General features: G+C 37.2%; 1 protein-coding gene across 17 annotated transcripts in view; it reads right to left on the bottom strand.

Moving 5' to 3' along the window:
* fryl (furry homolog, like) overlaps positions 1 to 14,029 on the bottom strand; it is a 376,544-nt gene that overhangs the window by 155,191 nt on the left and 207,324 nt on the right. For all 17 annotated transcript variants that reach the window (XM_063043177.1, XM_063043178.1, XM_063043163.1 and 14 more), the window contains 3 exons: positions 7,189 to 7,275; positions 5,983 to 6,154; positions 4,613 to 4,745 (listed from right to left, as the gene is read on the bottom strand). In XM_063043177.1, the coding sequence (XP_062899247.1) occupies positions 4,613 to 4,745; positions 5,983 to 6,154; positions 7,189 to 7,275 (392 nt within the window). The remainder of the gene's footprint in view (positions 1 to 4,612; positions 4,746 to 5,982; positions 6,155 to 7,188; positions 7,276 to 14,029) is intronic.

Here is a 14,029-nt window from a genome sequence, read left to right as displayed (position 1 = left end):
AATATAAGACCATAAGAGCAGAGTCAGGACACTCACCCCATTGAATCTGCCATGGCTGATTTATTATCCCTCAACTACTTCTCCTGCTTTCTACCCATGATCTTTGATGCCTTGACTAGAACATATCAATCTTCACTTTAAATATACTCAATGACTTGGCCTTCACAGAAACATGTGACAATGAAATCCAGATATTCACTACCCTCTGGCTAAAGAAATTCCTCAACTCCATTCTAAATGGATGCCCTTCTAGTCTGATACTGTGCCCTTTGGTCCTAAACTCACTCACTGTAGTAAACATCCTCCCAACATCCACTCTATCCACACCTTTCAATATGTTTCAATGAGATCCTCCCTCCTTCTTCTAAACTCCAGTGAGTACTTTATACTTCATTGTCGCCAAACAATTGATACTAGAACATACAATCATCACAGCGATATTTGATTCTGCGCTTCCTGCTCCGTGGATTACAAATATTAAACATTAAAAATAGTAAAAATTAGTAAATATTAAAAAATTAAATGATAAATTATAATTAGAAAATTTAAAAAATGGGAAGTAAGGTAGTGCAAAAAAACCGAGAGGCAGGTCTGGATATTTGGAGGGTATGGCCCAGATCCGGGTCAGGATCCGTTCAGCAGTCTTATCACAGTTGGAAAGAAGCTGTTCCTAAATCTGGCCGTATGAGTCTTCAAGCTCCTGAGCCTTCTCCCAGAGGGAAGAGGGACGAAAAGTCCAGGAACAGAGCCTTCAAATGCTCCTCATACATTAATCCTTTTCATTTCTGGCATCATTTTTGTGAACCTTCTATGGATCCTCTCCACTGTCAGCCCATTTTTTTTAAAAAAGGGGACCAAAGCTGATCATAATACTCCAAGTGTGGTCTGACCAATGCATTATAAAGCCCCAGCATCACATCCTTGTCCTTATATTCTAGTCATAGAACATAGAAATCTACAGCACATTACAGGGCCTTTGGCCTACAATGTTGTGCCAACCATATAACCTACTCTAGAAACTGACTAGAATTTCCCTACCGCATGGCCGCCTATTTTTCTAAGCTCCGTCTACCTATCTAAGAGGTTCTGAAAAGACCCTACTGTATCTACTTCCACCACCGCCAGTGCATTCCACACACCCACCACTCTGTGTGAAAATCTTACCCCTGACATCCCCTCGGTACCTATTTCCAAGCACCTTAAAACTATGCCCCCTTGCGTTAGCCATTTCAGCCCTGGAAAAAAGCCTCTGGCTATCCACATGATCAATGCCTCTCATCATCTTATACACCTCTATCAGGTCACCTCTCAACCTCTGTCGCTCTAAGGAGAAAAGGCCAAGTTCACTCAACCTATTCTCACAAGGTACGTCCTCCAATCCAGGCAACATCCTTGTAAATCTCCTCTGCACTCTCTCTCTATAGTATCCACATCCTTCCTATAGTGAGGTGACCAGAACTGAGCACAGTACTCCAAGTGGGGCCTGACAAGGGTCCTACATAGCTGTAACATTACCTCTCGGCTCTTGAACTTAATCTCAAGGTTGATGAGGGCCAATACACCGAATGCCTTCTGCACCACACAGTCAACCTGCACAGCAGCTTTGAGTGACCTATGGATTCGGACCCCAAGATCCCTCTGATCCTCCACGCTGCCAAGAGTCTTACCATTAATACTAGACTCTGTCATCATATTTGACCTACCAAAATGAATCACCTCACACTTATCTGGGTTGAACTCCATCTGCCACTTCTCAGCTCAGTTTTGTATCCTATCAATGTCCTGCTGTAACCTCTGACAATCTTTCTTCTTCCAGTCCTCTCAAAATGAATGCTAACATTATGTATTTGTGCTGTATGTTCTACGCAACACACATAAAATGCTGCAGGAACTCAGCAGGTCAGGTAGCATCAATGGAAATGAACAAATAGTCAATGGTTTGGGCTGAGATCCTTTTTCAGGACTGGAAAGGAAAGGGGAAGATAGCTAGAAGGTAACAGACAAAGTCAAGCAGGTGGGAAAGGTAAAGAGCTGGAGAGGAAGGAATCTGATAAGAAAGGAGAGTGAACCATAGGAGAAAGGGAAGGAGGAGGGGCACCAGGGGAGGTGCTAGGTGAGAAGAGGCAAGAGGCCAGAGCAGGGAATAGAAGAGGAGAGGGGCAAGGGAATTTTTTTTACTGGAAGGAGAAGTCAATATTCATGCCATCAGGATGGAGGCTATCCAGATGGAACACAAGGTATTCCTCCTCCAACCTGATGGTGGCTTCATCATGGCACAAAAGGAAGGCATGGACGATATGTCAGAATTGGAACAGGAATCGGAATTAAAATATTTGGCCACTGGGAAGTTCCACTTTAGGTGAATGGAGCAGAGGTGATCGATGAGGCAGTCCCCCAAGTTACGGTGAATCTCTCCAATGGAGAGGAGGCCACATTGGGAGCAATGGATACAATTGACAACGAGAGAAGATTTGCAGATGAAGTGTTGCCTCACCTGAAAGGATTGTTTGGGGCCCTGAGTGGAGGGAAGTGAGCGGATAAATGAACAGATTGGGCATCTTGCAGGGGTAAGCTGGGAGGGATGACTGGACAAGTGTATCATGGAGGGAGCGATTCCTGCTGAAAGCGGAGAGTGGGCGAGAGGTAAAGACGTGTTTGGTAGTAGGATCCCTTTGGAGATGCCATACTTTGCAGAGAATTACATGTTAGATGCCGAGGCTCATGGGGGTGATAAAACAATGAGAGAATCGCTGTCAAGGTGGCGGGAAGATGGTATGAGCACAGATATCTGGAAAATGGAGAAGATGCAGGTGATGGAGGAGGAAAACAAATCCTGTTCTGTGAAGGAGGACATCTTGGAACATGGATTGTTCTATGTAGCCAATGTAAAGGCAGGCATAGCTAGGGCTCATGGCTACCCCTCGAGTCTGCGAAAGTGGGAGGAGTCAATGGAAAAATTGTTGTGGGTGAGGACCAGTCCTGTGAGACAGAGGAGGGTGGCGATGGAGTGGAACTAGTTGGTTCTTTAGTTGAGAAAGTAGTGGAGAGCGGTAAGGCAAACTTGAATAGGATAGAAGTGTATAGGAGCAAGCAGTGCGGGGCAAGAGAGCTATGAGTTTGGTGGCAGTGGATGGGAGTTCTCCGGAGTTGCTGAGGTTACTGTTGGTGTCAGAGACGATGGCCTGATGGTCCAGAATGGGGTCCTCTGCAAGGGTTAGGTAAGAGGTGTCTGAGAGTTACCACCAGGCCTCACCAAGGTAGAGGCAAGTGTTGTGTGCGACTGTTACTATTGTGTTTTGCACCTTGGCCACAGATGAATGCTGTTTTGTTTGCCTGTATACATGTGTATGGTTGAATGACAAACTGGAATTTGAACTAGCAGAAGTAATACAGGCATAAATTAATTTCTAAATGGAAGTAAATTCAGAAATTGGATGTAAAATGGGACTATGGATTCCTAATGTATGATTCCCTAAAGATTAACGTAGGCTGAGTTGGTAGCAAGGAAGACAAATGCAATGTTAGCATTTATTTCAAGAGGACAGAATATAAAAACAAGGATATAATGCTGAGAGGCTTTATAAGGCTTTGGGCAGATCACATACGGAGTATTATCAGCATTTTTGAGCCCCTTATCTGAGGAGGATGTGCTAGCATTTTCTTAAATTGGAAATTTGCTTTACTGAATCTAAAAGCTAAAATTTAACAGTGACACAATAATGGTGATATTTACAAAATGGTTTAAAAGTAGGTGCAGAGACAATGTAGTGAGAATATGCTCATAATCTCTGATGTTGGCAGATAAGGTAAGCATATGGGATCCTTGGTTTTACTATGAGAGGCAATTGGTTGCAAAAGCAAGAAAATTATGCTAAATGTTTATAAAACAGATTAACTTCTGATTTTGAGACTGCGACACTAGTTCTAACGTTATACCCAGGACAAAGATCAACTCTGTCACATGCTGAAAGAATTTTGCAGTTTTCATGAGCTAACGTAAAGAGACAACAAGCCTTTGCTAACACCTCTTCACATAACAAACTCAAGAATCAATCCAATCACCTTCACTCCCTCTATAACAATATTTTTGCACCCTTCGGTAGGAAGACCAGACTCAATATTCCAGACAGAGTCTTCTTTCCTTATACTCAAACCCTCTTGCGAGAAAAAATCCTGGAGTTCAATTCGATTTTCTATGGGAGGGTTTGGGTACAGTAAATGAAGAGAAAGTTTTCAATGACAGAAGGCGTGGTAGGCAAAAATCATGTACTTTTAAGGGGATTAATCTGAAGGAATTGTAGAGATTAAACAGTATCTTATGAAAGGAATTGCATAAGTAGATGAAAACAAAGCATTTACTGACATGCAAAATAAAAGCAGGAGGGTTATTCACCCAATAGTGCTACTCAAAAGAAAATAGATATGAGGACAAAATATGCCTCTTCAGTGTTGCATTCTTTAATTACTCTCACTAACAAATTTTTAAACAGAAAAAATGAAAACCTGGCAACACTAAAACATCATTACAAAGCATGTTGGTTATTATCAGTATTGATATTTCTCAAAAGGCTGTCAACCATTTAAAAACTAATTTTACATATTTGTTTCTTACGTGATCATATCTTCAGGCTCCTTGTTGGACATCTGTACATTAGTCATGCTCATAGATCTTCCCACTTCCTTGTCCAAGTGTCTAAGAATGCTGTCCAGAGCTTTCCTCACTTGGGGGTGATAAAATGACATTCCTAAGAGGGAAAGATGTTGGCATAGTTACTATACTTCTGCTTTCTAGTTATGAATAAAAACAAGGAACAATACAAGAAAACTATTAAATTGCAAATTAATCTCAATATAGCAAATTTTTCTTGTGCAATTTGAAAATATGAACTAAAATGTTCAGGTAATGTAATTAATTCCGTAGCTTTTCTCTTTCACCCAATCAACTTTATTTTCCAGTTGTCTGTGACATAAAAGGCTGTAGCAATTTATTTCCTCCCCCATACCACTACTCTTCTTCTTATTTAACCTCAAAGAATATTTCAATGTAAAATTAATCAACAGTTTCTCCATGAAATAGAACTGAAAATTATCTAGAACATGTGACTTCAGCTGACCAAATACCTGGAACAAGCTGCTACAGGAGATGCACAGGCAGATTCAATTACAGCATTTAAAAGACATTTCGATCGGTACTTGGATAAGAAATGCAATAGACAATACGAGTCTAATGCAGACAAATAGGATTAGCAAGCTTGAGGTTGGGCAGAAGAGCCAACTTCTCTGCTGCATGTTTCTACTATTCCTTGACTATCTGTGCTTCCAAAATCAGAAATGTATTCATTAACAAAGTGGAAAAGTAATTTCAACATGATGATTTTCCAATCTAAATCCCGTTTTCCCCAGTTACAATACAGTGTAATATGAAGATGTTGCACACATGTTCAAGATATATACTTGTTTTGACCTGGGGAAATGTAAAGATTTATGGGAGGGGATTATTCAAAGCAATGTGACTTCTTTCTAAGTGTAAAAGTTCTCTAAAACGTGAGCTTTGAGTTTAACTAAGATTTGAAATCCATAGTCTTCTGTGCTTACTCAGATGATTCAATGTGTGTTTCACTGATAAAACTAGCAGGACTTGACCCCGCTACTCATCTTTGCTATCATTCGGTTGTACAATCATCCTCATCCTGAAAAAATTTAATGGGAGTATTTTGTCCATCCAGAACAATTATACAGTGAAAAGGAACTGTGTAATTTGCGGTCTCACTATTTAAAACTGGACAATTAAATGACATAAACTGACTAAAACAACACAGGATAATATTCAGCAAACATCTTGAATCTGAAGAAAAGCTAAATCACTTGAGTAAAAATACAAATAATTACTCCTCTGAAATCCCATTATTTTGTATTCTGAAGTCAAAAACATGGTGTTTAAAAATAAAGACTATATATGTAAAAATAAGTATAAAAACCAACCTATCACTTTGGCTTCTTCATCTGTGAGGGTTTTGTTCAAAAAGATCTTCTTTACTCGCAGTGTACTACCTGATGGAAGAACAACTCCCGTTGTTGGCATTGGAGGTTCCCCATCTTTTTGTTGCAAACTATCTGCAATAACTAGAAATGCTCTCAACCCTATGTTCATTCTCTGCAAAAAAAAATAAACTTTTGAGTTCTTTCAGTTGTGACAAATTCAAAGTCCAAAGTGAAGTCCAGTTGTCACCATATGATCACAAATTGCTTAAAATGGAACATAATATGATATCCAATGTACATTAAAATAGTTATTAGGCACTTTGAAAATGTGAATATCTATCCATGAAAAACTAAGATAAATTTTTAACCAGTAAATGGAAAAGCATTTTAAACAATTGGTCAGAATAGCTTAATTACAATTTCAAGATTATTTTAATGTCAATACTAGTTTTAGCTTTGCTCTATATCACCACTTGGATAAATACTGGCACAATGAGAGAGAATTAGAGAAAATAATTGTCACAAGCAATTGATTATTCTGTACAAAAATATTATGATGCCAACTGGATATTTTTCTCAAAGTGCCATGAAATCATTTCCATTTATCTGAGAGAGCAGCAGACACTACTTATTGATTTAAAAAACCTTTCTAGATTTTGCTGTTTAAATATTACTGTTGTAAACTTCTGAATTCAGCTTATATCGTTGGAAGAAACTTGTAAGTAATTTGTCAATTTTACATGCTTATTAGGTTAAGGCATTCAGAAAATTGAAGAGCATAATATTAAATGTTGTGGTATCCTGAAATATTTTAAAACATATTAGGCAAGTGTCTAAGTCACTTTCCTTCACTTTTCAGAAAGATCCCAACATCTCAATGCACTATATAGCAATTCTATAAAATTTCACTTTTCCAGATTACTTTCACACAGTATTGAGCAAAAACCTTAATTTGCAGCAAACTAAAGTTAAATTTATTAAAACTAAAATTACCTTCGTAGCTTTCCTATAAACTAAGATTTCCCACCATCTTCTCCATTTAAAGATAGTCATTAAAAAGATCATTAAACATCTGTGTAATTTATTGTCATTTAAAGTTTTACACCTGCATAAGATTCATCTTGGTTAGACACATGAAGCCTAGTTATTGGGTTTCTCAAATATCAACACAGAATAATTATGTTAATTAGTTAATTCAAATCTCACCTCTGGGTTAATGGTAAATGTTTTTGATGGTTTTCCAACACAAAGCAAGTCAAATATAATTTCTTTCATTGCAAAATCAAGCCGCTCCTATTGTTAAAACAAAAAAATCCAGTAAATTTTAATAAAGGTGTACACTTGAAATTTATATTCAACGCTTATCATTAAGCAGTTGCTTAGTAAACACAAGGCAGAAATACGCAAGTCACTACCGGGGAACAGGCCTGTGCTTATGCTCCACAGCAGTTCCTCCCTTTTCTCCTTTGCAAGCTATTATTTAAATACACTTAAGCTGGTGTGAAGATGAATTCTACATTTGAGGCATTTTTTCAATCAAGGTTTCCCATGAATTACACACTAGAATTTTAATGGCTATACTGTATGTAAAAACAAAGACATAAATTTGACTACTGTAAATGTGTTTTACTGCTGCTTAATGTCTTTACCAGTAACTTCTTCCAATGCATTTTCTCACCTCTATTTTCAACCTCACAGTTTATCGTTACTTATGTACAGAGGATAAAAGGAATTTGCACACAGTATCAAAACTCCATTCCCAGCACCACCCACAGAACATTTAACAGTACTTTCATTTTTTTTCATCAGCAGTATTTACTTCTGGATCATTTACAGCCATTTGTTTTCTAGAAGCACCTGTTCTTGTTTTATTCCCTGCAGTCTGCAAGTGTTTTAAGTTTACTATCGCCTAATCATTACTGCTTAAATATTGACTTTCAAACTACTCTTCCCTTCAAGGTATGGGTGATATTGTTGACAGATATAATTTACATAGGCTGCATTAAGAGCTCTGATGTCATTGGGAGCTTGTAGGACTAAAGGATGCCAGAAACATGGCCATAAATAACAATTCTTTGATTGAACATGTGGTGCACTGAGGGTCCAGTGTTCATTAGCAGCAGTAAAGAGTGAATAGATCTGAAGCCTTCCCTATGTTTACCAAGGGAGAAATGTATATAATGCAGGACTGGAATTGAACTGATAATATGAATGCACAGAGATAACAAAGGAGTCACAAAACATGACGGTCAGATTTAAATGTGAACAAAATCACGTTTATTATCACTGACACTTGTCATAAAATGTGTGGTTTTGTGGCAGCAGTGCAGTATATACAAATTATTATAAATTACAATAAGAAATAAATAAAAAAATAAATAGATAGTGCAAAAGAGGAATACTGAGGCAGTGTTCGCGGATTTATGGACTGTTTAGAAATTGGACGGCAGAGGAGAAGAAGCTGTTCCTAGAGTGTTGAGTGTGCCTCTTCAGGCTCCTGTACCTCCTCTCTAATGTCAATAATGAAAATAGGGCATGTCCCAATGGTGAGGGTTATCAGCACTCATATGGAGGCAATATCACAGAGGGACAGCATGTAAATGACCAAGAAAGGGAAAGACAAGCATGGTTCCATGAGGTCACTGGAAATGACAATCTAATAAATCACCCAGGTGGGCAACCACATAACAACATGTCAACAGTTGTACAAGATCAACAATATTTAAAACTAAAGAGTAAGAATCTTAAGCATTTATCATAATAAAAATTACAAAAGTACAAGATATAAAAACCAACCTGAGTTACATTTCCTAGGAGCAGCACAATAAAAGTAAATGCTGAAAAGGTAGAGTATTTTTTTGACTTGCAAAATTAAAGGAGGATATTTTGTTTTGTATGCTCCTTGATAAGATGACTTAGTACTTGCCAAACAAAAAGGTGGTACTTAATGCAGCTTAATTAATTTTGCAAGATTCGTAAAATATTAAAGGTTGTACAACATATTTTAAATTCTTTTAGTAGGTCGTGAGTTTTGCTCTCATAGGCTAGTAGTTATATCTAACCCCATTAGCCCATTTTAAACATGCTGAAAGCATGAACATAATGCTGCTAGAAGGAGATTTTCAGAATTATGACCCAGCAAGAATCAATGATAAATTTCTAAAGCATGACAGTGAGAGATTTTGAAGTGAGAAATTGCAGGTGATAGCACGGGCAGATGCTTTCTGCTTTTGTCTTTGGAAGCAGCAGAGTTTTCTCATATAAGGTGGTTTTGCATGGCACACAGAGATCACAATGCACTGATGGTCATTGTTGAAGATTGTGGCTGCAGTGCAAATCAATTAGGCTGTTTTACTCTAATTGGAGTACTCTAACTTGAGCTTCAGGAGCGTGACAAGTACATGTTCCAGAGATGGCAGCTGTAGACAGGAGGACCCACCTGCACCGGCAGGAGTGGGTCTAATGGCGGCCCATGCAACAAGTAATCATGAAGATCAGATGCTCCCATCATTTCAATTATGTAAAACAACATCTTGCTGGGTTACATCATTCTTAAACAGTTGAGTGTTTTGAAATAGCAATTAGGAACATAATACATTATTCTCCTAACTTATAGTTGACCGATGATAGAACAGTTTTGAAAAGTCAGAGAAAAGATTATATCAGTAAAGAATCCTAGTCTCTGACCTGGTCTTGTACCCAGAGTATTTATGAGACCAGTCTAATAAACTTCTGGTATTCCCCAGACGTTGATACACAGAACATGCTAATCTTTGAAAATATACAAGTTTTAAAAGCCTACCGGTAGAAAACAAAATATTTCAGTAAATTACTGATTGTTCCAATGAAGCCGAAATTACATAATGTTTGGAAAGCAGTACACATTGCAAATTGATGTTTCTCACAAATGAAATTAATGCCTGAAAAAATTTTGCCTGATATTTACCAAGTATCTCTGCTAAAATTAATTTCTTAAAGTCAAATCATATTATTAAAAGTGGTTGCTGAAGATACTTAATGGGGCAAAAATAGAACATAGAAGAACACAGAAAACCTACAGCACAATACAGGCTCTTCGGCCCACAAAGCTGTGCCGAACATATACTTACTTTAGAAATTATCCAAGGTTACCCATAGCCCTATATTTTTCTAAGCTCCACCGACCTATCCAAGAGTCTCTTAAAAGACCCTAACATATCCGCCTCCACCACCGTCACTGGCAGCCCATTGCACACACTCATCACTCTCGCAGTAAAAAACTTAGCTCTGACATCTCCTCTGTACCTACTTCCAAGCACCTTAAAGCTGCGCCTTCTCGTGTTAGCCATTTCAGCCCTGGGAAAAAAGCCTCTGACTATCCACATGATCAATGCCTCTCATCATCTTATACACCTCTATCAGGTCGCCTTTCATCCTCTGTCGCTCCAAGGAGAAAAGGCCAAGTTCACTTAAACTATTCTCATTAGGCATGCACCCAAATCCAGGCAACATCCTTGCAAATCTCCTCTGCACCCTTTCTATAGTTTCCACATCCTTCCTGTAGTGACCAGAACCGAGCACAGCACTCCAAGTGGGGTCTGAACATTACCGCTGTAATTACCAAATAGTGTAACATTACCTCTTGGCTCTTGAACTCAATCTCACGGTTGATGAGGGCCAATACACTGTAAGCATTTTGAACCACGTAGTCAACTTGCACAGCAGCTTTGAGTGTCCTGTGGACTCGGACCCCAAGATCCCTCTGATCCTCCACACTACCAAGAGTCTTGCCATTAATACTAGATTCTGCCATCATATTTGACCTACCAAAATGAACCAACTCACATTTATCTGGGTTGAACTCCATTTGCCACTTCTCAGCCCAGTTTTGCATCCTGTCGATGTCCCACTGTAACCTCTGACAGCCCTCCACAACACCCCCATCTTTGTGTCATCAGCAAATTTACTAACCCATCCCTCCACCTCCTCATCCAGGTCATTTATAAAAATCACAAAGAGATGGGGTCCCAGAACAGATCCCTGAGGCACACCACTGGTCACTGACATCCATGCAGAACACGACCAGTCTACAACCACTCTTTGCCTTCTGTGGGCAAGCCAATTCTGGATCCACAAAGCAAGGGACCCTTGGATCCCATGCCTCCTTACTTTCTCAATAAGTCTTGTATGGGGTACCTTATGAAATGCCTTGCTGAAATCCATATACACTACATCTACTGCTCTACCTTCATCTTTCTTTCTTTTTAAATCTTTTTATTGAGTAAGTATACAAAAAAGGTAAGCCATATAAACATTAATACAATGTTAAAGTATAATAAAATTCCAAAAGATAACAATACCAAAAAGAAAATACTACAAACAATGTAATTTAAGCATAAGAAACCAAGATAACATAATAGTATACTAGATTTTATATATATCAATGGAAAAAAAGAAAAAAAAACCCCAAAAAAAAAACCCACCGTGCAACTAACTAAAAGCAAAGCAAAGCAATGGGCTAACTTGAAACCAAACAGAGTTAAACTTAAAATCACGTCCTCAATCCCGACCTCCATTAAAACAGTGAAGAGAAAACAAGAAGGGTAAATATTACATTAAATGAAAATATCGAATAAAAGGTCCCCAAATCTGTTCAAATTTAAATGAAGAATCATAAAGGTTACTTCTAATTTTCTCCAGATTCAAACATAAAATCGTCTGAGAAAACCAAAAAAAGGTAGTTGGAGCATTAAGCTCTTTCCAATGTTGTAAAATACATCTTTTCGCCATTAAAGTAAGAAATGCAATCATTCTACGGGCTGAAGGGGAAAGATTACTAGAAATTTTAGGTAGTCCAAAGATAGCAGTAATAGGGTGAGGAGAGATATCTATATTTAATACCTTAGAAATAATATTGAAAATATCTCTCCAAAAAGTTTCCAAAGTAGGGCAAGACCAAAACATATGAGTTAAAGAGGCTATCTGCCCCGAACATCTATCACAGAAAGGATTAATATGCGAGTAAAAACGCGCTAACTTATCTTTGGACATATGTGCTCTATGAACCACTTTAAATTGAATTAGGGAATGTTTAGCACAAATAGAGGAAGTATTAACTAATTGTAAAATCTGCCCCCAATCATCCACAGAAATGGTAAGCCCCAATTCCTGTTCCCAATCTACCCTAATCTTATCAAATGGAGCTTTCCTAAGTTTCATAATAATATTATAAATCATAGCCGATGCACCTTTCTGACATGGATTAAGGTTAATTATCGAATCTAAAATATATATAGGAGGAAGCATTGGAAAGGAAGTAAGTATAGTACTTAGGAAATTTCTAACTTGTAAATATCTAAAAAAATGTATTCTTGATAAGTTATATTTGTTAGATAATTGTTCAAAAGACATAAGGGAACCATCTAAAAATAAATCCAAAAACCGTAAAATACCCTTAGTCTTCCAAGTTTGAAAAGCGCGATCCGTAAAAGAGGGAGGAAAAAATATGTTACCTAAAATAGGAATCGCTAACCCGAATTGATTAAGATCAAAAAATTTTCTGAATTGAAACCAAATGCGCAAAGCATATTTAACTATCGGGTTAGAGACCTGCTTAAGACGTTTCGAATCAAAAGGAAGAGAGGAACCTAAAATAGAACCAAGTGTATAACCCTGAACAGATTGTAATTCCAATGCTACCCATTTAGGAATAAATAGTATGTCCCGATCAAGTAACCAAAATTTCATATGTCGAATATTAATAGCCCAATAATAAAATCTAAAGTTAGGTAATGCTAAACCTCCATCTCTCTTAGCTTTCTGTAAATGTATTTTACCCAGTCTCGGATTCTTGTTCTGCCAAATAAATGAAGAAATTTTAGAGTCAACTTTATCAAAAAAAGATTTAGGAACGAAAATTGGTAATGCCTGAAACACATATAAAAATTTTGGCAAAAAAAACATCTTAACTGCATTAATACGACCAATCAAAGTTAAATATAAGGGAAACCATTTAGATGAAAGTTGAGTAATATGGTCTATTAATGGTAAAAAGTTAGTCTTAAATAAATCTTTATGTTTACAAGTAATTTTAATCCCAAGATATGAAAAGTAATTATTAATCAATTTAAATGGAAATTTATAATATAAGGGAAGATGTTTATTAATCGGAAAAAGTTCACTCTTACTAAGATTTAATTTATAACCTGAGAAAAGACCAAATTGTGCTAATAACTCTAAAACAGCAGGAATGGATCTCTCAGGATTAGAAATATATAAAAGTAAATCATCAGCATAGAGTGATAATTTATGGGACTTTAATCCCCGAGTTATCCCAGTAATATTTAAAGATTCTCGAATAGCAATTGCAAGAGGTTCTAATGCAATATCAAATAATAGGGGACTAAGAGGACAGCCTTGTCGAGTACCACGAAAGAGAGGAAAAAAAGGTGAGTTTAAGGAGTTAGTACGAACCGAGGCTACAGGGGAGTAATATAACAGTTTAATCCAGGATATAAATTTCAAGCTAAAATTAAACATTTCAAGCACCTTAAATAAATAAGGCCATTCTACTCTATCAAAAGCTTTCTCGGCATCTAAAGAAATAACACACTCAGGAACATTTTGTGAGGGAGTATAAACGATATTTAACAATGTACGAATATTATAAAAAGAGTAACGACCTTTAATAAAACCCGTTTGGTCTTCCGAAATAATAGAAGGAAGTACTTTTTCTAGTCTATTTGCTAATAACTTAGAAAAAACTTTAGAATCAACATTTAATAAAGATATTGGTCTATAAGATGCACATTGAGCAGGGTCTTTATCCTTCTTTAGTATTAAAGAAATTGATGCTCTATTAAAAGATTCCGGAAGTTTACCAAGTTTCAAAGAAGCCTCAAAAACCTTATAGAGCCAAGGAATCAATAAAGAAGCAAAACATTTATAAAATTCAACGGTAAACCCATCAGGGCCAGGAGCTTTCCCCAGATTCATAGAAAAAATAACATTCTTAATCTCATCCATTGTAATGGAAGTATCTAATAAAGAAGACATATCCTGTGAAATC

This window comes from Mobula hypostoma, chromosome 3 (genome assembly GCF_963921235.1).
Source record: "Mobula hypostoma chromosome 3, sMobHyp1.1, whole genome shotgun sequence".
In the NCBI taxonomy this organism is placed as follows: Eukaryota; Metazoa; Chordata; class Chondrichthyes; order Myliobatiformes; family Myliobatidae; genus Mobula; species Mobula hypostoma.
The sequence above is the reverse complement of the archived record's forward strand: the minus strand, read 5'-3'. Positions and strand labels throughout refer to the sequence as shown.